Here is a 17785-nt window from a genome sequence, read left to right as displayed (position 1 = left end):
TAGATGAGATGGGCTGAGGGTTGGTATGTGGAATTGGAGACAAGTGGGAGTGGAGTTGCTGTGTGAGAGAGAGAATGATGGTCAAAGATAAAAAGTTTTTAAAAAAGTAAAAGTAAAAATAAATCATAATAAAAAGTTTGATTGACACCGAGGCAGTGTTTTTACAACTAATGCCAGTTTGCCTGAGGCTGATGCCGTGCAGGTGTTTGTACACACACACTCGTTTAAATATACACATACAAAAACACATACGTAATAGTGCCAGACATACACACAAACATATACAGTAGGCATTGCTGTTATGATTTTAGTTGTCCTTGATGTCCTTTGTTTTAAATTGATCATTTTTTTGTATATTTTTTTTTGCATTGTTATTTGCTGTTTTCTTCTGTCTTTTCCTTTTTTCTCTTTAGTTCATTCTCTTGGTTGTTGGTGCATTGCGGGGTTCTTGGTGGTGGGGAATGGAATTAATTGTATTTTTTATTTAATTTTTTCATCCTGGGGGGACTGTGGGAGGGGTCTTGAATGGTTGAGACAGCTATTGGGGAACTGTGGGGGGGGGGGGGGGGGGGGGGGGGGATCTTGGAGGGTTCGGGTTCACGTTTTTTGGCCTGGTGGTAGATCGGTCAACATGCCCTTGAGCAGGGCATTGACCCTGGATGCTTGTGTGTAGCTCTGAATGGGAATCTGTTGGATGACTGGTATGTAGTTATTGAGCGGGTTCACTGAAAGTATATTGTATATTTCGAATATTCAATAAAATAATTGTAAAAATAAAATAAAAAGTATAAATGACCCAGATATGTTAATATACAAATCATATACAATAGTGACATTTTAGTCCACTAGCATGCTGCACTGGTGTATCAAGTACTGTTGAAATGAATTTGATCTGTGGGGATACGATGACACCTTATGTACGTAAATCCGAGACTCCATTTAGTATATTTCACGTTTCGTACGATCTGTATTCATTTGGGAATGTCCATCACCCATTTCGTATGATATATTACCAATTACAATTCGTATTACCTGTTATGAATTCGCAAAACGTACAATATTCTACCAATTTGCTAGACATATGACATGTTACAAATTCTAGCCAGCTAACATTAGCTTAGGTAGATCGTTTCAGTGAATAGACTACATGTGCCTTTTACTGAGGAGTGGCTTCCGTCTGGCCACTCTACTATAAAGGCCAGATAGGTGGAGTGCTGCAGAGATTGTTGTCCTTCTGGAAGGTTCTCCCATCTCCAAAGAGATACTCTGGATCTATGTCAGAGTGACCATCGGGTTTCTTGGTCCCCTCCCGATCTCCCCGATTGCTCAGTTTGGCCGGGCGGCTAGCTCTAGGAAGAGTCTTGTTGGTTCCAAACTTCTTCCATTTAAGAATGGAGGCCACTCTGTTCTTGGGGACCTTCAAATGCTGCAGATGTTTTTTGGTACCCTTCCCCAGATCTGTGCCTCGACACAATCCTGTCGTCTCGGAGCTCTACCGACCATTCCTTCAACCTCATGGCTTGGTTTTTGCTCTGACATGCACTGTCAACTGTGAGACCTTATATAGACAGGCGTGTGCCTTTCCAAATCATGTCCAATCAATTTAATTTATCACAGGTAGACTCCAATCAAGTTGTAGAAACATCTCAAGGATGATCACAAGGGCAACCAGTGAAGAACAAACACCATTGTAAATACAACCCATATTTATTTGCACATCACTACAACACTGTTTATAGACACAATGCCATTTGAAATGTCTAATGTGTCCTGGTCATTTATATTGGTTATTATCTATGTCACTTGCTTTGGCAATGTTAACACGTTTCCCATGCAAATAAAGCCCATGAATTGAATTGATCAATGGAAACAGGATGCACCTGAGCTCAATTGAGTCTCATAGCAAAGGGTCTGAATACTTACGTAAATATGGTGCTTTTTATTTTTAATACATTTGCAATCTTTTCTAAAAACACATCTTCACTTTGTCATTATGGGGTATTGTGTGTAGATTGAATCAATTTTAGAATAAGGCTGTAACGTAACAAAATGTGGAAAAGGGGTCTGCATACTTTCCGAATGCACTGTAGCCATCTAGCAACAATATAATATTACAGTTGACAATCTAGCTAACTTGTTTTGAGTTCCCACTTCCTCATGTTGTAAATTATGTAGCATACAGGCTAGGCTAATATCCACGCAAAACATGCAGTCAAATTCATTTCTAAATAAATCTGATCATACTTGATCCTATTTTGACTGATATGTTGCACATCAAAATATTTATCATGCATTCCCTGAATACGCTTGATGAAATAGCTAACTTATTTAACGTCTTACTTGGCACTGGAGTCAGTCTAGAGCCCTGCCGCTAATGTAATGCAACTGTGCATAACAATTTTATTTATTTATCGTTATCGAGCAAAATAGGTCAATTTATTGAGTTTAACGTACACACACCACCAGGCTAAGCGCTAAAGCATCTGAGACGGCTGTGATTACAGTTAAGAAATATATTATAAAAAAGGCAGAGATGGACTGGGGCACATTGAACCTTCAGCCAGAATGCAGAATCAGGGAAAACAGGAAACAGACTCCGCATTGTTTCTCTCCCTGGGACTCAAAGAAGAGAGAAACAGTGAAACCAACCTCGCCTCTTCTACAGCTCCAGGTGTTCCCAGCCAGAAATAGAAAACACTTCAATAGAATATGTGGAGCTGTGTGGACCCAGGTGTTAAAGACTCCTCAGTGGACCCGCCGGTTCCCTCTGATGAAGTTTTATTGAATATCTCCCACCGATCCACTCTCCTATCGTGGCCAAGCCCTGACCCTCACTACACTCAGTAAAAGTCTATTCAGGTCTATTCAGCAGAAAGCAGCTGTAACTAATGCTGCCTCTCGGCCCCATAGGTGATGGATGTTAGGTGGGAGCGGGCGGAGGAGCACATTGTTTTTCGATCTAATAAATTGATAAAAGCCGGTAGGGAGAGGGGGTAGATGCAGCCAGTCCAGGCTGGCTGTCCAATGGCTGACTGCGCTGCGTCTGAAAGTGCTGAGGACAGTATTGTCCCCGACCGGTACACGGTCAGTCCCACCCGACCGCCAGGCATGATTTAGTTTCAGAACACAATACTGCAGAGAGTGGCCACTACAGAGGGCACTATATCACAAACATTCCACACCCATGCACTTAGTACAATACATTAAGTGAGCACCACTCCAATGTTCTCCCTAGCATCATCTAGGTGGGGCAGGCCATTTTCCCTCAGCCTCATTACAGTTTGGTGGAGTCTAGAAAATGTACGAGGGAAGGGGAGGTAATGTCACAATCACACAACGAGACCGTAACCCACCCGAATAACCACAAAGTACCAGGCACATTCCTCAAACTCGCCTCCTCCACACTGCACCAAAAACAACACTCAGACATCGTCAGTCAGGAAGACGACTCCACAGAACTGATGTGAGATCTGACACCGAAAAACAGGGAAGAAGTGTGTCAGAGTGAGTGACTCAGGTCCCAGGGCAGGGGAGGCAATGGCCCCCTCATCCTCCCTCCCTCCCTCCCTCCATCTCCTGCCCCTGATCTGCTCCCATTCGATCAGGAGACAGGCAGCAAAAGGCTTGCAGGGCTATTTATAGGCGAGTGGTGCTTTTCTTATAAAAAGGCAGCCAGAGTATTTGAGGCTCCCTGGCTGCTGACGTCAGCAGTGCAGCTTTCGCTGCAGAGAGAGCGAGCCTCACCAACAGAGAGAAAGAGACCATCACTAAACGGGGAGAGACCTGCTGAGAGAAAGAGACAATCACTAACTGGGAGACTAACAGAGATGGAGAGACACCTGCTAACGGAGAGGGAAAGGGAGAGAGAGGGAGACTTGTTAACAGAGAGATGGAGAGAAAAAGAAAGTCTCTCACACTCTCTTATTGAGCCTAAGAGAGCAAGACATTGAAAGGAGACTCACTAACAGAGAGAAAGAGGGGGAAGGAGGGGGGGTTGTGTGAGGTTTGGATTCTGGTAATTGAAAGGGTTTATTTTTGGCTGTGATGTGAATGCAGGTTGTGCTCTACACCGTGTGATATAAATGGTAGGCCGCATGGGGGGAACTGGACAGTTAGGATCTCTTCCAGAGAGCTTGGATTAGTGGAGAAATGGCATGCCACACGCCAGGCAGGGTAAACATGTGAGCACAGCCCATACCACCCCAAAACACACCCACACACAAGACACGCACGATTACAAAATCATGACTCATGTTTACGCTGCACTTAAACCTTTCATCTCAAACACACCATGCACATTTATTTAACTTAACTCTCCAGTACATGTACTGCACACACAATCCACTGAGATGAACCCACTGATAGAGAATCAAAACGGGTAAACACTGATGCTATGCTGTTGGCTGGGGACAGCAAATAACCAATGAACAGAGCTGAAGACCAAAGCATCTCTTCAACCCTGTTGGGGTAGGGCTGGGCGATATGGGAAAAAAAATAAAAAAATGTATGGGCGATTCACAAGCTCCGACAGTATTGGGACAGTGACATGTTTTGGCTCTGTAATCCAGCACTTTGGATTTGAAATTATGCAATGACTGAGGTTAAATTGCAGATTGTTAGCTTTAATTTGAGGGTATTTCCATCCATATCGGGTGAACCGTTTTAAATTACAGCATTTTTTGTACATACTCCCCTAGTGCTGGGCGGTATACGTGTTTTGCGATATACCGGTATTGATGCACAGACAGGTTTAGGTTTTTACTTTACCTTCTATACCGGTATTTGAATGTTTGGTTTGTTAAATGTGATACGCAGTGTGTAACGTCCATTTTTATAGTTTACGTCGCTACTTGAGTCATCCCTCTCCACACAGACCTAGCCCCGCCCCCTGTCACTAATGGAGCGCATTTGATGTTCCTCAACCACGAGACACTTGCATTTAGTCTGCATGGTCAATAAAGCATATGCAACACTGTAGTTGTCACTTTGCTTCTTAATATAAATCTACTAGCATTCTATAATTACACTATTAGCTTGTGTTCTTACATCTGCAAACAGCTAGTGTCTATTCTTAGCAAGTTGTTCCTAAATCTTGTTAGCTGCTAATGCTAATCACTAGCTAGCTAGCACACACACGTACTGAGTAAGAGCAAGCGTAATTAGCTATACGGTCTGATAATACCAGTGATTGTGTAGATCTAAATCAACATGTTTGTGCAACAGTGTCTTCTAAATTAAAGATGTAAACGCAAAGCAAGAATATGTTAGCTACATGAAGTAGCTAAGAGAAAACATTCAATGTAGCCAAAGATTATAGGAAACACCTATCAACACATTAGTTCCTACCCTGTCACAATAACTCCTCCCTGGCATTTTCATTCGTTGTCATGTCAAACACTGTATAAGGCTGTAACGTAACAAAATGGAAAAAAGGGAAGGGGACCGAATACTTTACGAATGCACTGTATGTGCATTAATAAGCTATGAACATGTCATAAAAATGTCACATTTCCTCACTACATGCAAATACGAGCATTAATGCATCTCACCGGTAGAAACGAGCAGCTACATTGCCATGCCTATCAGCAAACCACAAATGCATAGCGATTTCAGCACATGGAGCGCCCTGTGGAGGTGATAAATATAAAAGTCTGTTTGTAGCCAGCGGCTTCAGCCAGAGGATTTCGAAACGGAACTGAAGTCTGAACTGATAGGGTTGCCATGTCGTTGAACGTTAAAAAGGGATGCTATCAAATAGATGTTCCCCTTCACTTGAAAGAGGAAGAGATCCAATCAGCTAACATGAGCGCAGCAGAAGAGAAGTCAAGCCGAGGTAACGTGGCTAACGTTACCTAGCAAGCAAACATTTAAATCTAAACCAAAATCTAGCTGGTTTTCAGAATATGCTCGCTCGACATTCCAAAGCACATCAATGATCAAACATAAATGGAACATGTAAATTGTTGGTCCCATGTTTCATGAGCTGAAATAAAAAGATCCCCGAAATGTTCCACACAAACAAAAAGCTTATTTTGCAAGAAATGTTTGCATAAATTTGCTTACATCCCTGTTAGTGAGAATTTATCATTTGCCAAGATAATCAATCCACCTGACAGGTGTGGCATATCAAGAAGCTGATTAGCAGTACGGGGAATTTTTTTTTAATGAAATGTATGCATTCACTACTGTAAGTCGCTCTGGATAAGAGCGTCTGCTAAATGACTAAAATGTCAAATGTAAATGATTAAACAGGGACACAGGTGCCCCTTGTACTGGAGAAGGTAAATGGCCTCTAAAATGTGCTGTTTTGAAACAACACAATGCCACAGATGTCTCAAGTTGAGGGAGGGTGCAGCTGGCATGCTGACTGTAGTAAAGTCCACCAGAGCTGTTGCCAGACAATTTAAATGTTATTTTCTCTACCATAAGCCACCTCAAGCATCATTTTATAGAATTTGGCAGTACGTCCAACTGGCCTCAAACGCAGACCACGTGTATGGCATTGTGTGGATGAGTGGTTTGCGAAGTCAACGTTGTGAACAGAGTGCCCCATGGTGGTGGTGGGGTTATGGTATGGGCAGGAACAAGCTACGGACAATGAGCACAATTGCATTTTATCAATGCAATTTGAATGCACAGAAATACCGTGACGAGATCCTGAGGGCTATTGTGAGGTCCGTTTTTTTAAGGCATATGTGACCAACAGATTCATATCTGTATTCCCAGTCATGTTAAATCCATAGATTAGGGCCTAATTTATTTCAATTGATCGATTCTCATTTGAACTGTAACTAAGGCTGACCCCAATTAGTCGACTGGTTGATTGTTGGTCGCCCAATATTTTCTTTAGGTTGAGCAACAGCAAATATATATTTATTTTTTTATGGCACACGAGAGACCCCCACACGAGAGACCCCATCTCAGCGCCCATCTCAGTGAACTAATCCATTGCAGACGATGAGACTAATCCATTGCGGAGGCCATGTGGATGGCACAGTCCTAGAAGGGGAGTGTGGCCAAAATGCACGTCTCTCTCCAGAATGTGCTCTCTGGCCAATTTGTGCACATTCATTGTGTGAATTGTTTGCCTTGATTGTTGGTGTCTATCAATTCCCCATTACATACATCACCAGCAGTACCCTACATTTACCTTTAATTCCTAATCTACAATGTTTGGTTACGGTCAGTTCTGTAAATGCATTCAATATATTATTATTCCAGTCATTTACCATTGTCAAAGTAGACATGTAGTTTGCAGAGCGCACAACCTATGCTACACTTGTGAGAAACAAGTTTTGGTTTATTTCATTCCATTTACGAACTGTCAATTTAGGTCATTGTCTTTTGTTTGGAGCGCTACAGTCATTGTTGAGTAAGGATGCGCACCTGATTACAGATAGAAGTAGGCCTATAGGCTAACTGGCCTGAGCGCAAATGTGGGCATTTAAAATGTGCCCATTTGGGAATATGATAGTATTTCAGATTGGCTTAACGCACCACCACCATAATGTTGTGGAGCTTCTCAAAGTAATATTTTCCTCCCCTCAAAGTATATTTTTTACATCCATTGAGGACAGTAGTTCCTCAATGTATTTTTTAAAATCTTTCCAGCTCTCTCCCTTTCGATAACCACTCCGTGTGAATTGGAAAAATGTCATGCCCTGATCCAGTGGAAACAAGTCTAGCTGATGAGCTCTTAACCCCTGGGCAAATAGCCTACAGCTGTGTCTGGCTCACTGTAACCGGGAAACTGAGGGACCCAGAATATTTTATACGATATTTCAAGTTCGTTTGCAGACAAGCCATGCGTAACCTGTGATTTATAGGATATTTATTTGTATGAGGATATGTTCTACCTGCAGGTTGCAATGTTTTATTTGTTGGCTTTATGTGGGCTATTTCTACATTAATTAAATTAAACTGTTCCACAAAATGTCCATATGAAAACTAACTGGCACGCAGATCGGTAGAAATAATTTGATCAATTGGCATTCCACATGAGAAAGGTTACCGACTCCTCGTGTAGCCTATTACCGACAACTTCAGGAGAGTAATAGCAGAATCTGGTAAAGCCAGCAGGAGGAAGGTTCTCCTCTTCTGGTTATCTTGATCTTTGGCTCCCTCTTGAGTCATGGTCTTATTTAATCAAACAGCATCAACCAAGCATATAGTTGATTTTATTAAAACACATGGGTGGGTCTATATTGAAAAATCCACGTAAAAAAATTTCTACCAATTAATTGGTCGAAAGAACAAACCACTTTCGGTCAACCAAGATTTATTTTTGTCGGGAACAGCCTTAACTTAAATCTTTGAAATTGCTGCCGGTTGTGTTATATTTTTGTTCATTATAATTAGGCAGCTGCTGTCTGACGATGTGATAAGTAACTTCAAGCTTATGTTTTCATTAGGTTACGTTTAGCTAACCGTTAGGCTAGCTAGCTACTGCAGATGCCAACGTGACTGTTCTATTTAGAGTCTGATCCCATCAATAACTGCAGAGGCACGAACATCAAGCTCAGCACCAGGAACTAGCGTAAGTCACCTAAAATCTATTCAATCTTTCCATGACATGTAAATAAATATACTGGAGCTAGGCATACACTCGGTCCACAGCCTACAGGTTAAGAGCTTTGGGCCAGTGACCGAAAGGTTGCTGGTTCGAATCCCGGAGCTGGCACGGTGGAAAAATCTGCCCTTGAGCAAAGCAGTTAACCCTCAACATCTCCTCCCTGGGCGCTGCGGACGTCGATTAAGGCAGCACCCTGCACCGCTCTAATTCAGAGAGGCTGGGTTAAATGCAGAAGACACATTTCGGTGTGTGAAGGTTATTGTGTGTGAAGGTTAGTATGCATGATCCATTGCCATGAGGGTGGTGGGTGGATATAGTACGTTGTTTGAGTGTGTATTGATAGGGGCAAAGTGTAAAATGTTGGCTAAGCACTGACTACGTGTCCTACAGTCTAACCATGCTGCTGCTGCTGCTGCTGACCTTGACATAAGCTTTAGTAGTACAGAGCCTGTAAACACATTGGATGAAAGGTTTCAGCCTGGGAAAAGCTCGAGCTCAACATCGGTCTCTGAAACAAGCCAGGACAGCCAAAACGTATTTATGAAAGCAGAATACCCTGTTGAGAAAACAAAACAAAAAAATCACCAATAACACTAAACTGTCTACAAGACAAGTGCTGCTCAAACTTATACAATATTTGCTAAAAAGCCCATCAAAGCCCCATTGACTCCGAGTGTAACAAAACACCATTCCACAGTACCCTTTTTGGTTCATTGTATGGCTACACATCCTCATGAACAGTCAACATGTCTTTCCATGAGACTTACTGTACAAAAATCTTCTGCAAGAGGTTGAAGCAGTGGGCGGTGAAGAAAGTGGACAAGAGGCTTGTCCACCTAGCTGTGGAGTGCAGAAAGGGTCAGACGGTGGTCTACAAGGAGCCAGAGGCACAGTTCCCCCAAACCCAACATCAACAAAGCCTGCTAAACCAGCTGCCATTACCCAACACAAGAAGTTCACCAGATGAGGAACATTCTGGAACATTCAACCAACATCCATATTCAGTTAGACTGATGTTGTAGTAAAATATAGAATGCCAAGTATGCTCACAACTGCATTGTGGTCTAGATATTGCTAGCTGTTGTACATATGTATATAACGGTGTTTAATATAATATTTTTTTTTATTAGTACTGACAAGTGACTAAATGATTCCAGCTTCATCAGAAACCTATAAAGTGTTGACTTCAACTTATTAATCAATTCATTGTGATATTCATTAAATGCATTTGGATAAACTAGCTTCAGTCTTACTGCTAAAACAAATGATGTGCAGTGAAGTGTTCGGGGGTCACTCTGATACAAGGGGAGATTGTTACGGGACCTTTCACATCTCTTGAGATTCAACCTCTTCGTTTCCACGCAGTATTGTCTGAGAGAAAAATGCAAACGATATTACACATTCATGGCCAATCAGTGTACTGTCTGTATTCCTACTGTAGCAGCATGGTGTAGAATATGAGACATCTAACAGACACACGTTAGCTAGCTAGCTACAACACAGGTATAGTTACTCCAAGATTAATATGAGTCATCAAAACATTTAGCCAGTTTTGCTCAAAATGAGAGGCACTGAGGCTAGCTAAGCTAGTTAGCTAGCAAGCTATAACGTTACACTAAAGTACATTTTAGGTATAACAAACACAGCTAGCATAAGCCTAGCTATTCATATTCATTTGTTTTTGCTTTCAATTGTTTGGGAATACGTGTGTTTGTTTTTTTTTCCATCCCCATGCCCTGTTATGTCTGAAACGATCACCATATTGTACTGAACAACACTGCCTCGTTTAAAAGAGAGCTTATAGTGCTAGCTAGCTACCGACAGCAAAACAACTTGTTTGTCATTTACCCTCCTGAGTCCTGGTCCAGCTGGTCTCTAAATAATTTATCATCTCGCAGTCTCAACACGTCTTCAGTGTCCGGTTCAAATACATAGGTCTAAACGTAAAAGAACAACCAAAAATGTTTTGACGTCCAGCTCTTCTTAGAAAGCGGAAGCAGCCATTGTAGCTAACTATTTAGCAGTCTCGGATAGACAGTGCACGGTTAACATAGCTCCAGTGAACCTGTAAACTAGTACCGCCCCTGTTTTGAAAAGCCTGTCTTCAAGGGTGAGACAAAGGAAGAAATGATGGCTCCTGTCTAGCTGTAGTCTTACAAAAACTGTCTGGCTGGCTGTACGTCCTCCGAAACACGACCCTGCCAAGCCGCACTGCTTCTTGACACACTGATCGCTTAACCCGGAAGCCAGCCACACCAATGTGTCAGAGGAAACACCGTACAACCGGCCCACCACAAGGAGTCGCCAGATCGTGATGGGACAAGGACATCCCGGACGACATTGGGCCAATTGTCTCGCTCAACGGCCACGGGTCTCGCTCAACAGTCGGTTGTGAGAGTACCCGGGGCTGTAGTGACACCTCACGCACTGTGAAGCAGTGCCTTAAACCGCTGTGCCACTCGGGAGCCATAACTTTAGAAGTTGAGAAACATTGTTAGAAAGGTTAACTTCTCAATTCTATTAAAAATCCTGTCAATGCGTTTCAGTGTCCCTATGACCAATTCTGTTGGACAAAACCAAAACCACTTGTCAGAGAGGAAGAAGTGATCTCTCATCTTTGTTGTGTGAGTGGCAGGGGAGGGGCTCGGTGTGTGTGTGTGTGTGTAAACAGAGAGGAGGCAGCGAAGCAAGAGGTTTCACTCTTATGACAAAGCCTTTCTATGGACTTATTTTGGACCTAAGCTTGTCGCTTGCTTTTCTGCCTTTGGTACAATGACTCCCATTGTTAGGGCGGGAAACTAGCATTTCGTCATTAGATACAGATCTCTGGTGTAAATGGGAACACAGCACTGAAGGAGATACCCAAAAAAACATGAGAACAAGCAGACAAACGCTCATAAAAGCCGGAAATAAATTCCTTGATTCTTGCGATACAGGCATTTGAAATAGTGCAAAAACACTATATCGCCCAGCCCTACCATGAGGTTTCTAGACTAGTGCCATGCAAGTTCTGACACGAGCATGATGACTACTGGTAGGCTACTCTATTTAAACCAGCCAGCCACTCCATGATCTTATCCTCTCAGAATGTCATCCATCCAGCTTCATCTCCCAGAAGAATCTCCCTAATGCTCAATACCCTGAGCTGGATTACACTGGGGACAGGCTGTTTAGACCTTTAGTTTAGGTTACGGTTGTTATAGAGAGAGGTGGTTAGTTACCATCTCCTTGGGTTAGAGGGAGCGCGATGGGGGAGAGAAAGAAAAATAGCTGATTTTTTTAAATAATCGCCGGGCAGATCTTTTGGCCTTATAGAAGAGATGTGGAAGAGAGGTAGAGAAACAAAGTAACCTAACGTAGCAGAGGTGAAAAACTTCTGAGCTGCGTTTTTCTTTCTAGAAAAGGTTCTCTTCTGCCAAAATTGGAAGTTGCTCAGGCTCTTTCCATTTCCCCTGAAAACCGTATGCATCCGCTTGTTGCCCAGCACAGGGTGGGAATGGTGTGGTCCAGCTGTGAGCACTGACCCGACGGATAAACATGTCACCCAGTGCTTTGACTCTGGCTCAGCACTCACTCTCAGCCCACTCACACTTTCCACTGAGCAGTGGAGGAGAGGCTTACCCACACACCCACACACACATACAGTTTCACACCTGCCATAAATAGGTTAAACTCGCAAACACATACAGAGGCTGACATGCAAATACACAGGCCTGACCACAGGAAGTCAAATTGACTGTTTCACACGTGCCACAAACACACATTCAGTGACAAATACATAGCTACACCCAAACAAAAATGATAAACATTTTAAAATAAAGATGTAACGTAATTTTTTTTTGAAAAAGTCAAAGTGAATACTTTCTGAATGCACTGCGCGTGTGCGCACGTGTGTATATATAAAACATACACACAGTTGAAGTCGGAAGTTTACATACACTTAGGTTGGAGTCATTAATACTCGTTTTTCAACCACTCCACAGATTTCTTGTTAACAAACTATAGTTTTGGAAATTCGGTTAGGGCATCTACTTTGTGCATGACAAAAGTCATTTTTCCAACAATTGTTTACAGACAGATTATTTCACTTACAGTTCACTGTATCACAATTCCAGTGGGTCAGAAGTTTACATACACTAAGTTGACTGTGCCTTGAAACAGCTTGGAAATTTCCAGAAAATTATGTCATGGCTTTAGAAGCTTCTGATAGGCTAATTGACATCATTTGAGTCAATTGGAGATGTACCTGTGGATGTATTTCAAGGCCTACCTTCAAACTCAGTGCCTCTTTGCTTGACATCATGGGAAAGTCAAAAGAAATCAGCCAAGACCTCAGGAAAAAAAATAGTAGACCTCCACAAGTCTGGTTCATCCTTGGGAGCAATTTCCAAACGCCTGAAGGTACCACGTTCATCTGTACAAACAATAGTATGCAAGTAAAAACACCGTGGGACCACGCAGCCGTCATATCGCTCAGGAAGGAGATGTGTTCTGTCTCCTAGAGATGAATGTACTTTGGTGCGAAAAGTGCAAATCAATCCCAGAAAAACAGCAAAAGGACCTTGTGAAGATGCTGGAGGAAACAGTTACAAAAGTATCTATATCCACAGTAAAGCGAGTCCTATACCGATATAACCTGAAAGGCCACTCAGCAAGGAAGAAGCCACTGCTCCAAAACCGCCATGAAAAGCCAGACTACGGTTTGCAACTGCACATGGGGACAAAGATCGTACTTTTTGGAGAAATGTCCTCTGGTCTGATAAAACAAAAATAGAACTGTTTGGCCATAATGACCATCGTTATGTTTGGAGGAAAAAGGGGGAGGCTTGCAAGCCGAAGAACACCATCCCAACCGTGAAGCACTAGGGTGGCAGCATCATGTTGTGGGGGTGCTTTGCAGGAGGGACTAGTGCACTTCATAACATAGTGATCATCATGAGGGCGGAAGATTATGTGGATATATTGAAGCAACATCTCAAGACATCAGTCAGGAAGTTACAGCTTGGTCGCAAATGGGTCTTTCCAAATGGACAATGACCCCAAGCATACTTCCAAAGTTGTGTCAAAATGGCTTAAGGACATCAAAGTCAAAGTACTGGAGTGGCCATCACAAAGCCCTGACCTCAATCCTATAGAAAATGTGTGGGCAAAACTGAAAAAGCGTTTGCAAGCAAGGAGGTCTACAAACTTGAGTCAGTTACACCAGCTCTGTCAGGAGGAATGGGCCAAAATTCACCCAACTTATTGTGGGAAGCTTGTGGAAGGCTACCCGAAACATTTGACCCAAGTTAAACAATTTAAAGGCAATGCTACCAAATACTAATTGAGTGTATGTAAACTTCTGACCAACTGGGAATGTGATGAAAGAAATAAAAGCTGAAATAATTAATTCTTTCTACTATTATTCTGACATGTCACATTCTTAAAATGGTGATCCTAACTGACCTAAGAGGGAATTTTTACTAGGATTAAATGTAAAGAATTGTGAAAAACTGAGTTTAAATGTATTTGGCTGAGATGTATGTAAACTTCTGACCTCAATTGTGTGTGTGTGTGTGTTTTATTTTTTTGGTATAAAAAAATGAAATGCATATCAGGGCTGGGTTTGGCTAACATACTCGGGCTTGGAATTGCCAGGGACCTCACAATACGATATAGCACCATACTTCGGTGCCGATATGATATGCATGGTGATGCTCACAATTCCATATGTATTGCGATTCAATACTGTGATTTGATTGAGATTTGATGTTCCAAACATATTACTTACTATATGCCTGCTGCAGAGACGAAAGAGCATGAGACATTTATTTTAAAATGAGTCAGGGAATAAAAAATAAATAAAAAAAGTGCTGAAAACATATTGGCTCACTATTAAAAAAAGATTGAGAACAAGCTATAGCAGCGTTTCCCAAACTAGGGGTCGCGAGAGATACTGAAAAAATAAATAATTGCGTTGGTTCATAGAACCAGGGTTACGTCAGTAACCTCTGATAGCCTCTAGATGTGGCTGTAATACACAAAGCGGTTTCTGTTTTCTTCCTACAAATATGGCGCCATCTTTTGATTGGTTTAAACTACATATTTTGACCCCATCACTGAAAGATTAGACTCCCAGGAACACGTATGGGTCTTCTGTTTCCCTCTACAATACCCAACGAGCCATTTTAACATTAACACATATTCAACATACAAAACGAGTAACGACGCATAAAACACAACAACTCACCTGCACCAAAAAGATGATGAGGAAGTAGAAATTGGCGATTCTTCTGAACTGCTCAAACAGATTCTTTGGCAGAAAGTTCCACACCGTGTACTGGAAAGACAGAGAGAGAGAGAGAGAGAGGGCACCAATGAAATGACATCAGAATGAAAAACACCATCTTGGCCTACCCACTGGATCCTGGGTCTCTGGAAACCACTATTTTACAGTTCTTTGACATCTGTTATTCAACCTCTTTACAGTAGAGGACTAGTAGGATGTATTAATCAGTTCCATCCTCTGTGAGTTGGTGCTGCCCTCTGAACCACCTGAGACCCAGGGAGCCCGTCTTCCCTCTCAGTCCTCAGGGGGCCTGCAAATATTCCAATGATTCGGATTAGCGACGCATCTCCTTAAATTTGCCCAGCCCTGAAAGGAGAGCCGATTACCTTAAGTTGGCAGCAGAGCCTTCTTTTTTCACTCTTTCTTTTAAGTGGGCATGACTGCGGATACTCCACACAGTAGCTGAACGAGACACTCTTATGTTGCCAAATCCCCGCGAGACAGCCCAACAACGCCCCGGTGGCAACTTAAACCACACAACAGGCTAAAGCAGGTGGAGGAAAACACAGTGACACACACCACTGTTGAGAGGGGAGTGTACAGGAGTGTATTTGCATGGAGACAGAGAGAGAATGCTGAAATGCAAATGGTAGCAGAAAGGGCCCATTTCATTTTGCCAGAGAGGAGAGAGAGAGAGAGAGAGAGAGAGAGAGAGAGAGTGAGGGAAAAGTAATAAGAGGAGGAGCGTGAGGGGGGAGGGCAGGAGAGAGTGAGGGAGGGGAATGAAGGAGGAGAGGGGAGAGCGTGAACATAGTGCAGGGAGAGGAGAGGGAAGGAACGGCGAGGGAGTTGTAAGGAACAGGATAATGGGAAGCAGGTGCAGGGCAGAAGTGTAAACACCACAGCCAGGGTAATTAACGACTGTTTACACGGTCACACTGGAGGACGAGCGACATTGATTGGCCCATTCCCAGTGGGACCCTCTGCACCACTATAAAAATCCCCTTCTTCCCTTTCTCCTTCTTCCCCTGCATCCTCATACATGAATCTAAATCCCCAGCCAGACCCACACCCTTAGCCCTGACAGGAGGGAGACACTTAGGGGGGCTCGTCAGAGAGCCAGCTTGACTCGACACCCCTACCTGCTGGTACATCAATAGTAGCAGTGTATTTCACCACCACAGATGGAGCTCTCCTAACAGACAAATAATGGCCTTCCATTGGGGAGGAAGACGAGCATGCGGGGAGGCAGTGGGAGGAGGGGAAGAAGAGAGCGCTAGAGAAGAGGACAATTAGAATTCAAGAGGCGGAGGGAGAGAGGGTCGTCCACCAAGATGAAACATCACTGCGCAAGCGAACACTGAGTTGAGAGCGCAGAACGTGGTCGAGAGAGCAGAGGACGGGTCCCACGAGCAAATGTAGCCTTCCATTGGGGAGGAGCATGAAAACACACAAGCATGGTACGAAACGCCCACTCGTTTTACGGTGGTCGACGGGGTAAAACATGGCAGTATATCTTACCTTGGAAGAGACAATCCTGTTGTCACAGAACTTGGGGGGGATTAAAGCTTCGGTGGCGGGACAGGGCCGGTGGCCTACGTAGATGGTCCTGCTGTCTACCTTCCTCTCGTCCCTACCGAACTGTAGAGAGAGAGACAGAATTAGAAGAAATTCAGAACCATGTATACAACGTGTGTAAATATATGGCTTTAGCTGACATTTAGACAACACCGGAACACCTCAGGAGACTAGAAATGTAAACCGTAGTCTAATGCTGTAAACCAGCAGACTAAACCCTGAGGGAAATTAGACGGTTCAACTCAACGTTTTACGATGGCGTTGAGCAGCGACTAGTGTGGGAGGACTGGAGCTCCGACGTCACATTAAATGAAGACATTGTTCGGTATAAGTTCGGGCTATTCTTCGGGTGCTAAAATCTGTCTTTAAAAAAAAATATATATATATATATATATATATATATATATGCGATGGCGCTCCAGACCACCCATACTAGACGCTGAGTTTAGTCGGCTAGGGGGAAACATTCTTCAAGTCCACTGCAAAGATGGCTTGTGCATAACTTCCAAGGTCAGTAAATGAAGATGTAGTCCACATCTAACGCATGGGGAGCGAAACAAATCAACGATCCTGCTCTCACCTCCACCACAGTACAAATCAGTGAAACAACGATCCTGCCCTCACCTTCACCACAGTACAAATCAGTGAAACAACGATCCTGCCCTCACCTTCACCACAGTACAAATCAGTGAAACAACGATCCTGCCCTCACCTCCACCACAGTACAAATCAGTGAAACAACGATCCTGCCCTCACCTCCACCACAGTACAAATCAGTGAAACAACGATCCTGCCCTCACCTCCACCACAGTACAAATCAGTGAAACAACGATCCTGCCCTCACCTCCACCACAGTACAAATCAGTGAAACAACGATCCTGCCCTCACCTCCACCACAGTACAAATCAGTGAAACAACGATCCTGCCCTCACCTTCACCACAGTACAAATCAGTGAAACAACGATCCTGCCCTCACCTCCACCACAGTACAAATCAGGTCGTGGAAAACCATTTTCATTTCTTTAACTTTGAAGTCTTAAGTCTTTCAAGTCTATAATATAAATTCAATATCAAGGCCATGAATCATAATATCATCCAGTCGGAGGTGCAGAAAATAATTAAACTTCAAAAGCAACAGCACACCAAAAAAAACTGTTGAACGCAAACTAAGGTTTCATGGGGGACAAAGGAAAGTATTACATGGGTCAACGGACCAAAATGGAGGGTGCACCAGTCCTGTAATGAGTTTCATTTCTTCCCTCCAAGGTGGACAGTCGATGATTAGCCAGTTATAAAGTGCTGCCTCTGGGGAGAAGAGGCTGCTAACACCAGATTTATGGGCCCAGTTATCGCTTGTTCAGATGTAG

At 43.1% G+C, this 17785-nt stretch overlaps 1 protein-coding gene and 1 long non-coding RNA gene across 3 annotated transcripts in view; both read right to left on the bottom strand.

Moving 5' to 3' along the window:
• The window catches only part of LOC115205276 (phospholipid-transporting ATPase IG), a 67387-nt gene that overhangs the window by 36781 nt on the left and 12821 nt on the right, over positions 1–17785 (bottom strand). For both annotated transcript variants that reach the window (XM_029771071.1, XM_029771072.1), the window contains exons 2-3: positions 16362–16481; positions 14802–14891 (exon numbers count right to left, since the gene is read on the bottom strand). In XM_029771071.1, coding sequence (XP_029626931.1) covers positions 14802–14891; positions 16362–16481 — 210 coding nt within the window. The remainder of the gene's footprint in view (positions 1–14801; positions 14892–16361; positions 16482–17785) is intronic.
• LOC115205277 (uncharacterized) lies at positions 8125–10790 on the bottom strand. Its single transcript, XR_003880573.1, has 2 exons — positions 9340–10790; positions 8125–9128 (listed from the first exon to the last, which is right to left on the bottom strand). It is a non-coding gene; the product is annotated as an uncharacterized LOC115205277 (long non-coding RNA).

Source organism: Salmo trutta, chromosome 13, assembly GCF_901001165.1.
Source record: "Salmo trutta chromosome 13, fSalTru1.1, whole genome shotgun sequence".
Lineage (NCBI taxonomy): Eukaryota > Metazoa > Chordata > Actinopteri > Salmoniformes > Salmonidae > Salmo > Salmo trutta.
This window is presented reverse-complemented; position numbering and strand designations above follow the sequence as displayed.